At 40.7% G+C, this 14,429-nt stretch overlaps 1 protein-coding gene across 2 annotated transcripts in view; it reads left to right on the top strand.

The window, feature by feature from the left end:
• The window catches only part of ptprga (protein tyrosine phosphatase receptor type Ga), a 430,472-nt gene that overhangs the window by 249,571 nt on the left and 166,472 nt on the right, over positions 1-14,429 (top strand). For both annotated transcript variants that reach the window (XM_036559788.1, XM_036559789.1), the window contains exon 3: positions 11,440-11,622. In XM_036559788.1, coding sequence (XP_036415681.1) covers positions 11,440-11,622 — 183 coding nt within the window. The remainder of the gene's footprint in view (positions 1-11,439; positions 11,623-14,429) is intronic.

The raw sequence follows: 14,429 nt of genomic DNA, 5'->3' as shown, positions 1-14,429 counted from the left end.
TAAAGTCTGATTAGCTGAGCCACATTCGGTACACTATATAAACACATATGTATGTGTATATCTGATAATATATGGCATCTGAGATCTCATTTAGATCAGACCTATGTAGAAATTTACACAATGCTAAAGAATTCAGAATCTCTCATGAATCAGTTTATAAAACAGTTTAAACAACTCCATTATTATCACAGGCTTGAATTAAAGTATGGTATGATTACGGTATAACGGTAAAGTTACGATGTGATTAACTGTAAAACGACAGTATAAATTTCTAAAAAACGTCACTTGAATGGATTACATGTTCATGTTTCAGTCAGAAGTAGCGTCAAACCAAGGCTGTATCCTAAACGGCTCCTTACTCCCTAAATAGTGTGCTAACAATTAAGGTTTAGACATTCTCACATCTACAGCCAAATAGTGCATCATTTATTGAGTATGGATGTGGCTGTGTCCCAAATGACTATTTCTTAGCTATATTTTGCACCGTTGGGCTGCAGGATCCAGTATTTAAATTCCTGCCTAGTGCATTATGTAGGGAGCAGGGAGCCATTTGAGATTCAGCCTCAGCACGAGAAGAGGGGCCCCGCTGGACTGGTGCTAAATAAGACTCACAGTGGTAATTTGGTGACCGAAAAGTACTTCATAAAGCGAATATTTGTGCATTAAACAGTGCTGTGTTATCAAATGTTCATTGTTACATGACAAAAAGATCAAAAAAATCCTGAAATGACCACAATAAGTGATGGGTGACCAAACATTCTCCTCATTTAGTGGTCCATGGTTGCTTGGCAACAATAATGACAAATGATTTTCTGAAAAATTGGATATTTTATCTTATTTTATGTTGGCTACCGATTTATAAAAGCTTTGCATCGTGCCTAACAACACCCTCTCCCATGATAAAATCACAGTAACACACAGCCTCAATAGGCTTATTGCTTTAGTATACACTCCTGTGCAAAAAAATGGGCCAAGCCCATAATGGAGATACGTCAAGCTTTTAATGGTCTTGAAAACAAATCATTAGTCAGTAAATAAGCAAGAACTAAACTAATAGATGAAGCAAGTTAGTATGGACGAGCTTTTCCCTTTGATTTCTTTAAATGTCTTGTGGATTAACTTGCAGACAGTCTTTTACGGAAAGAAGAGTCAATATTGTTCCACTAAGCATTGATGGCTACAGTTAAAAACACTGCCAATCTCGTTTGTGTTTAATCTGAGACCAAAAATTCTCTATAGGGTTTAAATCTGGACTCTGACCAGCCCAAAACCATCAGTAAAAACCATTAGTATTTTGGGGCTTGGCCCATTTTTTTTGAATGGGAGTGTACGCATACACACACACACACACACTGTAGTGCTTTCTGAACAAAACACTCAGTCCCTGAAAGCTTTCTTCTCAAATCCACCCCCGACCACACCCCCACCCCCCCATCGCCCCCACCCCCCACCGGCCTGAGCAACCATGTACGCGCATCAATTGCATTCTGTATTAATTATTAATGTGCTAAGTTCTTTTAACCATTATGTTTTTTATGAAGTGATATTTGAGTATTTTGTTGCCTTCAAACCATAGCTGACTGTTAACAAACTACATTAGTTGGCAAAAGAATTGTTTATTGCAGTTATTAAGATATTAGCCATACATTCACTTCAGTAGCATTGCGATTATATTGCTACATATTGTGATTGTGAAACACCTTAAAATGCACTAAAGATGTATTTATTAATCAGGAATATGACATGGTTGAAATTACTTTTATTTATGTACATGGATGCCTTTATCCATCAAAACACTCACAAGAATATTCTTCTGTGATTGGTCAGGATGCTCATAGGACAGGCTTTGTGATTGGTTAGAGGGCTTAAAAAGGAATCCAAGTTACATTCACTTTTACTAAGACCTAAATAATTTGCTAACCCTGCATTCAGCAACACGATGCGACAAAGCGGCCGGAGGTCATTCATTTTCGAGGAGAGCTGGTGATTTCCAGCAACAGGAGGCAGCGCAAACGTTGCCGATGCGAAGTGGGCGGAGTCAGCAACACAACAAAGTTGAGCGGAGTTTAACTTCATGCAAATAAGGAGTGAAGAGACGTGGTGATTACCAATAGGAATTGAGCATTAAACAGCGTAGTACGCGCTTTATCTCCTCCACTGTGAAACGGTACGTTTATTGGTACCTAGATAATTGTTCCTACAAGAGTTGGAATAATGGCGGCGGCGCTTTCGCCGCAATCAGACAGTAATCACAAAGATCACATACTGTTGTCCTCACAAATTGACTGCACAGACACGGGGATTAAATAAAACTAAGCACACAAATGGTTTCTCACCAGGATTTTTATTTTTAGTGCAAATGTATCTGATTTGTGCTTGGCGTCAGTGAAACCATGGCAACCAATGGTCCGCTCAGGTTCAGAAACGCCCACAGGCGATGAGCGACCAGTGATTTGGGCGACAAGAGGCGAAAAGTCACTGCCAGTGTGAACGCAGGGTAAATCTGCATATTTTCTTAGAAAGAATGACTAAATCTTTCACAGATCTACAGATCTAAAGCCTGAAACATTTTACTTTAATTGAAAAATGAATGAAAATGTTGTACAGTAACATGTTTTACCTAACTATTTGCTGGCAGAATTCAGCACCTGCCCAGTGGCTTCTATTATTGGCGAGTTTGGAGTCAACAAGATGTCATTCTTTTCTAGATGTCATTATTTCTTTCATACAGGGAAGATCAAGACTGTTGTACGTGTTAAGTGACTACGTGCTACAGATGTGGCAGGTTGAAAAGCTCTAGAGTGAGTGTTCCTTTAACTCTACATATCCAGCGGTTCTACTTCTCTAGCTTTGTTCTCCTCCACTGCTAATATTATGCATGATCTCTAATGGGTGTTCATCGATTCTAAAGTGTTTGTGTGTGCATGCAGTGAGTATGTAGTGAGTTTATAGTGTGTGGAGTGTATTTAGGGCTCGTTTTGTTTGCAGTCAGCTTCAGGAGGGGCTACAAAAGCTCCTTTCTCTGAGTGGCCCTGGAGTCCATCTTCAGAGCGAAGGCCTAATGGATGAAGCCACAATAAATCCTGCAGCTTCACACACATTTAACACTGACTTTACTGCCTGGCGCTACACACACCACGCACCTGCTCCCTCAGCCTCCTACAGACAGCCTTCTCTCTCTCTGAGCCTCAGTCAAGGATTCAGATGCCTTTAATGGCATGAATTGGAATTAGCTACTGTTGCCAAAGCAATGAATATAAAGCTTAACATTAATAGTGCTAATAATAATATTGAGGAAGAAGAATAAAAAACTAAATCCATCTTCTTCCTGTAGCCCATGATGCCTTGCTTAGGGACAGAAGTTCAGGTGAAGCGTAAACAATGCGTTAAACATCCAAATGTGACGGAAGTGTGTGAATAAATAGAAGTGTGAGAAATCTTTATTGCTGGGATGCTTGAATGCTCATGTGCTGATGTTTGTAATCGATCTGCTGCGATCCTCGAGTGATCATGATGGTATATTAGCATCAAGCTAGCGAGGTTAGCTCAGCACTGTACTGGAGTTTGAAATTGACATTTTAAACTTGTTACATGTTCTGTATGGATCGCATAAATGTCACGTGAATAAAAGCATGTATTTATTGCACGTCTCACGTTAAAAAGGTGTGATCACACGTGAGAACGTGAGAATGTGTCGTCTCATGTCACGTTATTCATGCGCTATTCAGAAATTCACTGTGGCAGTGTTTAGCGCACTGGTGTCTTTTTAACACTATTTCCACCTGTGTTGTAGGCAACAGCTAATCAAAATCTACTTAATGAGGTCATAAATTTTAAAGACCCCCCGGGCTCCCGTGGCACAACTGTCTAAGCGTTAGCCCTCTCATCAGGAGATCGCAAGTTCGATTGCTGGTGATGCTACAGCCATTAGTGGCTGGGAGTCGAAGAAAGCACGAATGACCTCGCTATCTGGGTGGGTAGGATGGCAAGCGCAGGCATCTGTTAGCTCACGTAACAGAACTGGCGGTTGGCGCTTTCCTCTGACCGTGTTCACCTGTCCAGTGATGTTGCATGAGCAGCAGTTCAAAAAGATGCGGTGGCACTAGCCAGCACAGGTCTCGGAGGAAGCCTGTGCTAGCCTTCACCTTCTTAGCGTTGGTAGTATGATTTGACTGGGGGAGTCCTAACTAGTGGATGGAACTGGAGACGACAGAATTGGGGAGAAAATTAGGGAAAAAATCAGATAAAAAAAGGACCCCAAAGTGAAGCTCCGCATCCATTTGGTGGCCAACCTGATGGCAAATTTGAATGAATACTCTCTTAATCAGTAATCAATAGATCAAGTATTGACTATAAAGAGAATATTGATTTCTCTCACAAAGAGGTAATACAGGAAAAAGAATAGGCTCTGAGCTGTGTGCATGGAAAATTCTAGCTTTAGTGAACTTTTGAACTCATGTAAAGTTACATAAGATGACCTTGTAGAGAAGAACGGACCGTTTTTAATAACGAAGGATATTGTACACATTTTGATTTAAGGGTGATCAAGAGGTAAAGAATTTGAGTATAATAGGGAATAAAACGGAATGGAAACTTTGTAAAAAGGGCAGGTTGATCGTCTTATCACCCCAAGAATTGTATAAAACTGGTTGTTCTGAAGCTGCCTTTGCATTTGGTTTACGGAAACCTTTGCCACTTGATGCTTCCTTTTTCCACAGGAGCTCAGCGTCTGAAGTCTTTTTTTGATTCTTTTTAAAAACTTTGAATTAAGATAGTTAATAGTTTACGTGTACAGTAAGAGTTAGAGATTCAATTATATGTCCAGACCCTGAGCTGTAGGGATAGATCTGGGTCATGACAAACCAATGAAAGAAATGAAAACAAGGAAACAAAAATCCAAAAATTCTCAGCAAATTTTAAAGGAAGTGGTGACACATAATAGTAGATTGTTTGGTAAAGATGATCTTAACTTTTAATCAAGAAAGTTTCCTTGTCAGAAAATGTTGTTGATACTAGAAATAAATTGACATGCACATAATATTTGAATTACAATGTCTTAAAATGTTACAGTTTTCAAATTCATTATAACTGCGGTAACATTTTTCACTAACGCGAATTCAGGTTTAACATGGAATTAACATGGACTTTTATTTCTTATGTTTACACTTGGGAAAATCAAAATTCCACTGGTAAATGTAACATTTTGACTAGTAAAAATTCAGTCAGGAAACACATGTTAATTGAATTCCTTTATGAACATGTATTTAGAATCTCAACATGTCAAATTACACTTCACTTAGATCACAAGCTAAACTCACCTCCACACACAGGAGGGGGATTAGCCAAAAATGGAATTTGACTCAGGAAAAAGAGGCTGTTTTAATTTCAGTGTGTTAAATCTACCAATCTGAAATCCTGTTCCTCCTCATGTTCTCCTGCAACAGCACTTACAAGGTTTACTGGGGAAATTTCCACCAGAGTGGTTATTTTTTACAGGACTGTGGCGTAAAAACAGCGTGGCCATAAATCACATCACACAAGCACCCCAAACACCCAAAACACACCGGTAGTCCTTGTTTATGAATGAGCAAACCTGTTACTGTGACACTCTTTGCTCTTAACGTCAAAGTAAGGCCAGAAACATACTCAACGCAAGTATGCGAACGCAAATGACAGCACTCAGCCAAGGCATTGCAAACGCTTGGTCCTTCTGTACAAACTCAGCGTGCGTTTATGTCAGCCATCTTTACGTGAGACTCAACTGCTCGTCTGCTGTGGCAGTTGAGAAAGCACACTGGTGGTACAAGACCGCTTGGACAGGCTTGGCTGTCATTATAGTGCCCCTTGCTGTAACACTCAGAATGCAGCTTGTGCTTGCGTTGCATTATGAAATGCGTCGTGATGCATTATTGAACAAACCCCGTCTGCGTAGCGTCTGTGTTTACATCCCTGCGTGAAGTATGTTTCGGGCCTAAATCTGGCAGTGCGTTTAATGAATCTGGCCCATAGTTATTTATTAAAGGAGCATTAACCTGTTGGCCGCTTAGCTTTCTGCTACCCTGCTCAGCCTAATCAAGTGAGGGTGGAATATATGCAGTTGCAGAGAACATAATGTGTATACCATTTAGGGAGAGTCTGTTAGCAGCAGCACCGCGACCCAGATGGATAAGCGGTTTAGATGATGTATGTATGTATGTTAGCAGCAGCCAGTGATGATCAACAGCAGGCAGTTCTTCATCTCTTCTGCTCTTCATCCCTTCAGTCAGAATGTCTTTGTATATCGTGAACATTTTTAAGGGCCCATATCCTCCAGTAGTCATACTAATAGTGCTTATTATGACTTATTATCTCTCTCTCTCTCTCTCTCTCTCTCTCTCTCTCCAAAGGCATATTCCCCCAAAGGTATGTTTGTTTAGCGTGTAACAATGTGCCGTTGGCCACACATCTTGCAAACGGTGTGCATTGAAACTTTGGCACAGCAAAACATTTGTTGATGTTGCAAATTGCGGCGTGCCCTCTCCCTCTTTACGGGCTGTTTGGGGGTCACCAGCAGGTGGGCTGCCGAGAAAACGCTGCTAATTGAGAGAAAAGCAGATTGTCCCCCGTGGCCAAGCACCCCACCAAGGTATTTCATATTTGCACTGTTTAATATTAGCTGTGTTTAAAAAAGTAACAGCACTCCAGAGATTCACACCCCGCTGCCTGCGCACAACGTACGAACGCCAGCCAGCGACTACAGAGGACCAGCTCCCCGCACTCCTCACACGTTCAGATGAGGGCGGGACTGGACTTGTCAGAGGTGTTTTTTTTAGTGATGGAAACAGAGGGGATGGATTTAAGGACCGCATGTCAGCATCAGCCCACTTCCTGTTTGAACACCTTCATCCTTTTACACCTAGAAATCTCTGTGACTGCCTCATGATGAGCTCTCACTTACAGAACTGCCAGACGATCACTGTTTATACCCTCTCTCTCTCTTTCCTTTTTCTTTTTCTTTCTTTCTTTCTTTCTTTCCTTCCTTCCACCCATCTTTCTTTCCTTGCTTTCTTCCATCAGTCCATCCGTCCATCCATCCATTTTTGTTCTTTATTCGTTTTTGGTCTTTCTGTCTTCCTTTCCTTTGGATTTTGTTTCTTGCTTTCTTTTGGATTTTCTTTTCCTCCATCCATCCTTCCTTCCTTGCTTCCTTCCTTCCTGCCTTCCTTTCTTCCTTCCTGCTATCCCACCTGCCTTCCTCCCTTCCATCTTCCTGCCTGCCTATGTGCCTTCCTTCCTGCCTTCCTTTCCTCCTTCCTGCTTTCCTTCCTTCCTTCATTCCTGTCTTTCTTCCTTCCTGCCTGCCTTCTTTCCTGCCTTCCTTATATGTCCTTTATTTGTATGGTTGGTCTTTCTTTCTTTCTCTTGATTGTTTGTTTTTTGTCTGTTTGCCTGTATGTTGTTTGTTTCTTTTTTCTTTCTGTTTTTCCTTCTTTCTTTATTTGTTCAATCCTTTCTTTCTCAGCTGTATTTTCTTCCTCCACCCATTTTAACATATACTAATAATAATAATAATCATCATTAAGTAAATAGTAGAAATGGAGAAATTGTTGTTTCCCAAAATGTGGGCAAATAAAACACAGTATAAAACACCGCCTGCTAGAAAGCTGCAGTGAATAAAGAAGTGTGGAGTGAGTGTAGAGTGTGTGTGTGTGTGTGGTGTTATGTTGGAGTGGTGCAGCAGTAGAGGAGTGAGTGCAGTTCAGCAGGCTGTGTCCATGAAGGTCTCACAGGAGCCCACCACTGCAAAAATATCAGAGGAGACAGAGAGGAAAACGCCACTGCTTTAGAGACATCAAATCAGCCTGCTTCTGTTCTCTCACAGCAGCTGATGGAGAGACAGAGAGAAAGAGAGAGGGAGAGAGAGAGGCCTACTTTCTCATGGGACAGTCAACTGCTTATGTGTCTGCCATTTCCTCTCTCTCTCTCTCTCTCTCTGTAGTTCAGATTAGGTTTGCGTTTGCACTTTCTGTAACCGTGTTAAAGGAGCATTAAAGCGGCGAGTGATCTCGTCTCGCTCACCCCGCACTGCATTCATTACACACTTCCCCCCTACCCGGGCCGGCGGTGCGCAGCCTCTCCGGATCAAACCTGCACCTGTCCAATCGATACGCCCAAGGCTAGATCCAGGACGAGAGGAGAGGAGAGGCACTTCCTAACTGGATGAAGGAGGCATTAGGGCTCGGCCCGGATGCATGGCAGGCTCGCGTAATTGCAGACAAATTCATCTTAAAGAGCCGAAAGCTGAGGATTGCTTTCAATTAGGCTTGCACTTCGGAGGGAGTCAAGAGGAAGAGGGCGAGTTATGTTGCTGTCTGCTGTCTCAGGCGATGAGTGTGTGTCTGTGCTCGTTTTTGTATATTTTCAGGGCCAAAATGTTCTGGCTTAGTAGGAAAAGCAAAGAAAAACAGTCAGGACTAACAAAACGGTAAAATGTTAAGGGTCCATGTTTCAGATATATGATGTGAGTGATATATTTAATAGATAACAAGCATTATATCCATGGTGCAGTGCCCATAAAATGTGTCTCCATTGTCAAGCAGTTTGTAAATTCTTTTTTGGACACTATGCATAGTATCAGGACCTGACAGTTAACTGGGAGCTTTGGATTGTCAAAGAACTGGTAAAAAAAAACATAAACTTTTTAAAAATGTGTTTTTTTTAGAATTGTGCTAACATATCATTTTACGAAAAGATAACAGAACAAGCAGTCCTATTAAAACAGTCCAGACAGCAAGCACATATCGGTCTGCTGGTTTGAAAAGGTCGGCACCCCACTGACTGTTTGTCACTGCTATTGTCCTGCATACAAGCTCTAACTAGTTTTTAATCTCCTCAAACAGATTTTAAATGCACAGAGACTTTTATTTTAGAAAATAAACTTACACAAATTTTACAAACAATCGAGAGAGAAAAAAATGACTAAGCCTGATATAAAATGATTGTTGCTAAAGCTGTGTTAGATTCAAATTATTTACTAATCAAAGTGTAACTAAAGAAAAGAAGGAAGGAAAAATCAGTAAATTGGACTGAGTAGAAAATGAGTGATGATAAGTGGACCTTTGTCTGCCAGTGGACCGCCAGCTTTGCCATTAGTGGGCCGACAGAGGCCCACTGTCCTCTTGCTATCAGGGAGGCTATGTCAGGTTTATAATACTTTTAATATAATAAAAGTCTTATAAACATAAAGAATATAAAGTAGCATAAAGTATAAAGCATAAAAACCATAAAGTAGCAGTACTCAAAAAGCATAATATATTACATATAGAACATTTTACATATAGATCCTAATTCATAGGGAACATTATTACATATAGGCTTTGTTCGGTATTGATCACAGAAACACACACACAAAAAAAAACCTTACTTGCTGTGTTAAATCAAATTCTGTGCTTCTTTTTTAAACGTTTAAATATGCAATAAAAAAGGGCTGAAATACAGTCACTTTTGCCAAAGCTGTAGGTCATGAAGCTAAGCTAAGATTAGCTCTGGGATGCTAATGTGCTAACAGAGATGAATCCTCAAAGCTTTGACGACAAGCCGCGTTTTACAGCGTTCACAAAGCGAGTTTACAGTGGAATAGGAGTTTAAATATGTGAGATACTTGTGGAAAAATGTATTTTATTAGTGAAAGAGATGAAGAGGCTGAAGTTGGCTTCCTGTTCGAAGTTTCCCGTTCCACCTTAAATGATGCAGCAGTTACATTCTGGTGCCTCAGGCTAGCATAGCAACTGAAATAACTGGAGCCTGTGCAACTGGCACAGCTAACAGAACAAAACATTCTGCTTTGCGAATTAATTTTTTTAAATATGCGATAAAAAAAAGAGCTGACATATTATCGCTTCTGTAGTTCTGCATCTTATTATTTTCAGCCACTGCCAAAGCTGTAGGTCATGAAGCTAGTGCAGTGTAAGCTGAGCTAAGATTAGCGCTCAGATGCTAACGTGCTAACAGAGACGAACCCTCAAAGCTTTGACCACAAACCGCATTAATTACAGCTGTACGCGTTCATACAGAGTGTTTACAGCAAAATATGAGCAAAATATGTTAAATAGTTCAGGAAAAAAAGGTTTTCATCAGTGAAATTGGTGTGACGAGGCTGAAGTTGGCTTCCTTTTCACCAGCTTCTTGTTTGAATTTCCCATTACACCTTAAACGGTGCAGCATTAACATTGTGCCGAAAGCTCTCAGGCTGGGCTGAGTTAGAGAAATATCAGCCGTTCACCGATCGAATATTTCTGATAAAAATCATCTGATACTGATACATATCCGATCAATCCTTCCATCTCTAACAGCTCTTCACGAGTGCGCTAATCAGTATTTAGCTTTCATTACTTGATAGCTAACTACATTAGCCTCTTAATTCCAGTGCAAAACGATAGAAACACGATGTCCAGACTCCTTTTGTGTTTGTACACTTGCTTTGTGGCCGAACTGTTGCTTGTAGCTGAGTGCAGTGAGGTGAAAGAGTTAATAAATATTCAGACGAGTTTTTGTTTGAGTTGCTACATTAAAACGTCAGGATTTTCAGTGCGATCTGAAACACATGGTTCAGTACGGCGCGGTGCTGCCCCCCTGTCTGTCCGCCATTCTCTCTCACCGTTTAGACCTGTCAAAACTTTAGTCGTTTGTCTGGAATGATAAAAAGGCGATATCATAGCCAGTTTTCCGACTGATTGAAACGTCTCAAATTTGAGCTGAAGGCTGACGGCTTAATCAATACGTTTCAAGCTACTGCGGCTCTTTGAAGCAGACAGGCGGGAGGACGGACGGACAGACAGAAAGACAGCAATACTCAGAAGACTTGTCTGCTGTTTTGACTGACGCTGGAGAAATACTGAGGGCTGATAGGTGCGTGTTTATTCTTGGTGAGATTACTGATTTTATTTATTATTATTATTTTTGGCTAATTATTGTATCGTAATTGAGGCATATAGGCCTCTTTCCACTCCCGTGACAACAAGGCAAAATAAAGACAGTAGAAATATTAATAATAGAAAAAAAGATGCTTATCAATCAAATGCTAATATAACCGTCTTTTCTCCAGGCTAAAAATAGTGTATCTAAGTGCAAAGTAGACGATATTAGAAGAAGCAGCAAAGGAAAAGAAAGTGAAAATGAGAGAGAGTGAGAAAGAGAGACTATCAGGAAGACCCCAACTAACATGAGTAGCGCTTGTTTAATATCGCCATCGACCTGATATTGTTTGGTTTCATTGATTAAGTGGTTGTCTGTCCTGCAACTGACTGGCCACCTGTCCAGGGTGTTACCTGCCTTCCGCCAAATGACCACTGGGATAGGCGACCCAGAAGGATGAGTGGTCTAGAAAATGTGTGTGTGTGCGTGTGAGATCGTGTGGTGTGTTGTTTTAAGATGAAACTGATTGATTAATCTCTCGTTCAGGTGCGTACGGTCCGGAGACGGGGTGGGCAGCGGCCTATCCTGAGTGCCAGGAGAGGAACCAATCACCAATCAATATAGCAGATCAGGATACCAAAGTGTCCATGGAGTATCAGGAGCTCACCCTGGACGGCTTCGAGGCCGAGTCGTCTAATAAAACATCGATGAAGAACACAGGAAAAACTGGTGAGTTTATCTCTGTTCTAGCCTCTCTCTCTCTCTCTCTCTCTCTCTTTCTTTCTTTCTCTCTCTCTCTTTCCTTTCTCTCTGTTTTTTTTTTCTCTCACCCATCCACTCTTTCTCTCTGTCACTCTCTCACTCTCTCTCACTGTTGCTTTCTCCCCACTCTCTCTTTCCTTCTTTGTGTTGCTTTCTTGCTCTCTCACTCCTTCGCTCTCTCTCTCTCCACTCTCTTTCTCCCTCTTCTCTGTATTTCTTTAAATTAAACTTAATTCAGCTCAGTTCAAGGTGCTTTATTGGTCTGACAAATAATGCTACATCTATTTTGCGAAGGCAGCGGGTCACTGAGTTTGAGATTTTTAAACAGAAACTCATCTGTTTGAGAGCGGAACGTATTAGAGTTCAGGAAAACACTTAACAAAACAAAGAACTGTTGAGGTTACATTGTTAAACTTTGCAAGACTGCAGAGCTGTGATTGTAGAGTTGTAATTTTAGAGAGAAAGGATAAAATAATAACCAAAAACTTATATATATATATATATATATATATATACAAACATTTACATTTGTATTGTCTAAGCACAACAAAAATGTTCTATATATTAAAAGTTGATTAAAAAAACAAACAAAAAAACAAACCAGGATTAATATGATAATGCAACAATTAAGAAGAGAAAGCGTTAATTGTCAATAAATAATATAAAAGTACATGTAATAATAAAACAAAACCTATTGAATATGTGTAGTTTATAACAGTTTATAACACTCTCTCTTTCTCACTCACTGTCTCTCTACGCTCTACCACCTGTTTCTTCTTTTCTATATTGCTAATTGCGCTCTCTTTCTCTCTCTCTCTCTCTCTCTCTCTCTCTCTCTCTCCCCTTTTCTCTCTTTATCTCTCTCCTCTCTCCCACTTTTCTGTATTTCTTTCTTGTTCTCGCTCTCGTTCTCCCTCTTTTACTCTCCCTCACCCATACTCTCTCTCTCCCCCACTTTCTCTCTTTTCCTCTCTCTGTCTCTCCCACTGTCTCTTCGCTCTCTACCTCTCTTTCCTTCTTTTCTATATTGCTCTCTCACTTTCACTCTCTCCCTCTTCCTCTCTCCCTCTCCTTTCTCTTTCGCACATTTCTGTATTTCTTTCTTGCACTCGCTCTTTCTCTCTCTCTCTGTCTCTCTCTCTCTCTCTTTCTCTCTCTCTCTCTCTCTCTCTCTCTCTCTCTCTCTCTCAGAGATCGATAGACTGTCTGAAACTTGTATAATAGAGTTGAGATGTGAGGGGGAAAGTGGGCCACAGGTGTCTGTGTGTTTGTTTGGTTTTTTTTTTGACGTCGTCACCTCAGCTTGACTCCTCACACACGCGCACACCAAACACACCACCACTGAAGTGTCAGTTCATACGGTTTACCTGTCTAAAGTGTGTTTTTCCACAGTTTTGGAGGTACTTTCTACTTTGCAGGGTCGTGTAGGTTTTCAGGTTTGTTTTTTCCTTTTTTGTTGAGTTACGTTACTTCAGTGATGTGCTCAGACTGCAGGCGCTGACGTACTGACTTATTTGAGATTTTTGTTGTCGCTGTGCATAGACAAAACAGATATCGAATGGAAAAAAAGTGTTGTGCTGTAATAATCAGATCATCATCTCAGGGGTGAAGGTTTAGACCCCGTTTACACCTGCTCGCTTAGTGTGTCCTGAGTATCAGGATTATATGTGGACAGAGATTATCCACATAAAAACACTTAAGCAGGTGATCTGAGATGCATGTTTATACACATGCAAACACGTCTGTCTCTCCAAGATGACCAAAACTCCTCCCTCTGCTGTTCTGCATACGGGGTGCTGTATGTCCACCACTAAACAGAGGCTCCTACAGTTCAGCTCTTGACGCAAGTTTAATTCCGTGGCCTTCAGCGAGAACCGTGAGCGCTAGTCAGTTTGTCTTGTTATTCACTTAGGGTTCTCGCTGATCCTTACAAAGGCTTATCATTTCTTAAAATAGATTTTCACAAGTCTTATATTTTTTACTATTAGAGGTGTTTATTATTATATATTATTATAGAGATTTATTAGGAGATGTCCAATCCCAGCATGGTAGATCTGTATTGTCTATGTCAGGGGTCGGCAACTTGTGACTCTGGAGCTGCACATGGCTCTTTTACTGCCGTGTTGTGGCTCCACAGCAGAATTAGATTTGTAGGTAAAAATAAAATAATCCTTCATTGCAGTAAAAAAAGCTCTGCTGATCGTTCAACACAGTTCTAACAATAAATGGTCTGAAACGCTGGAGTTAATATATAACTGCTAATTCACGCTTTAACCTTGAAGGTTGGTGTGCAGACTGTTGGTCACCATAGCAACGCAGACAAGGCCTAGCTAGAAGCTAACAGAACGGCAAAGAGAAAGATTTAAGGTGATTTGGAGACAAATGAACTTATTTGCATTTATAATCACTCCAGCTGGTTTCCTGATATGTTTGATCTGCAACAAGAAACTGTCAAACACTAAAAAGCTGCTTGTTCGAATTCTCCCATCCCACCTTAAATGGTGTAGCAGTTACATTCTGGCGTCTCAGGCACGATTTAAGGTGGAACGGGAGAATTTGCAGAAGAAGCTGGAGAATGAGAAGCGACTTCAGTCTCGTAAAAAAATCAAATGTTGAGAGACATTTTACAAGAAACTATTTCATTTTTGAGGGATGTTTCCTGCTGGAGATGCGAGAAAAGCTATAGCTGAGCTAAAGCTTAAAGCAGGGCAAAGTAAGTCTGTGTTTTCGTTTATATTTTTTAGCCAATATTAGTACATCAGCACATACTGAGA

Source organism: Colossoma macropomum, unplaced genomic scaffold, assembly GCF_904425465.1.
Source record: "Colossoma macropomum unplaced genomic scaffold, Colossoma_macropomum, whole genome shotgun sequence".
Classification (NCBI taxonomy): Eukaryota; Metazoa; Chordata; class Actinopteri; order Characiformes; family Serrasalmidae; genus Colossoma; species Colossoma macropomum.
The sequence above is the reverse complement of the archived record's forward strand: the minus strand, read 5'-3'. Positions and strand labels throughout refer to the sequence as shown.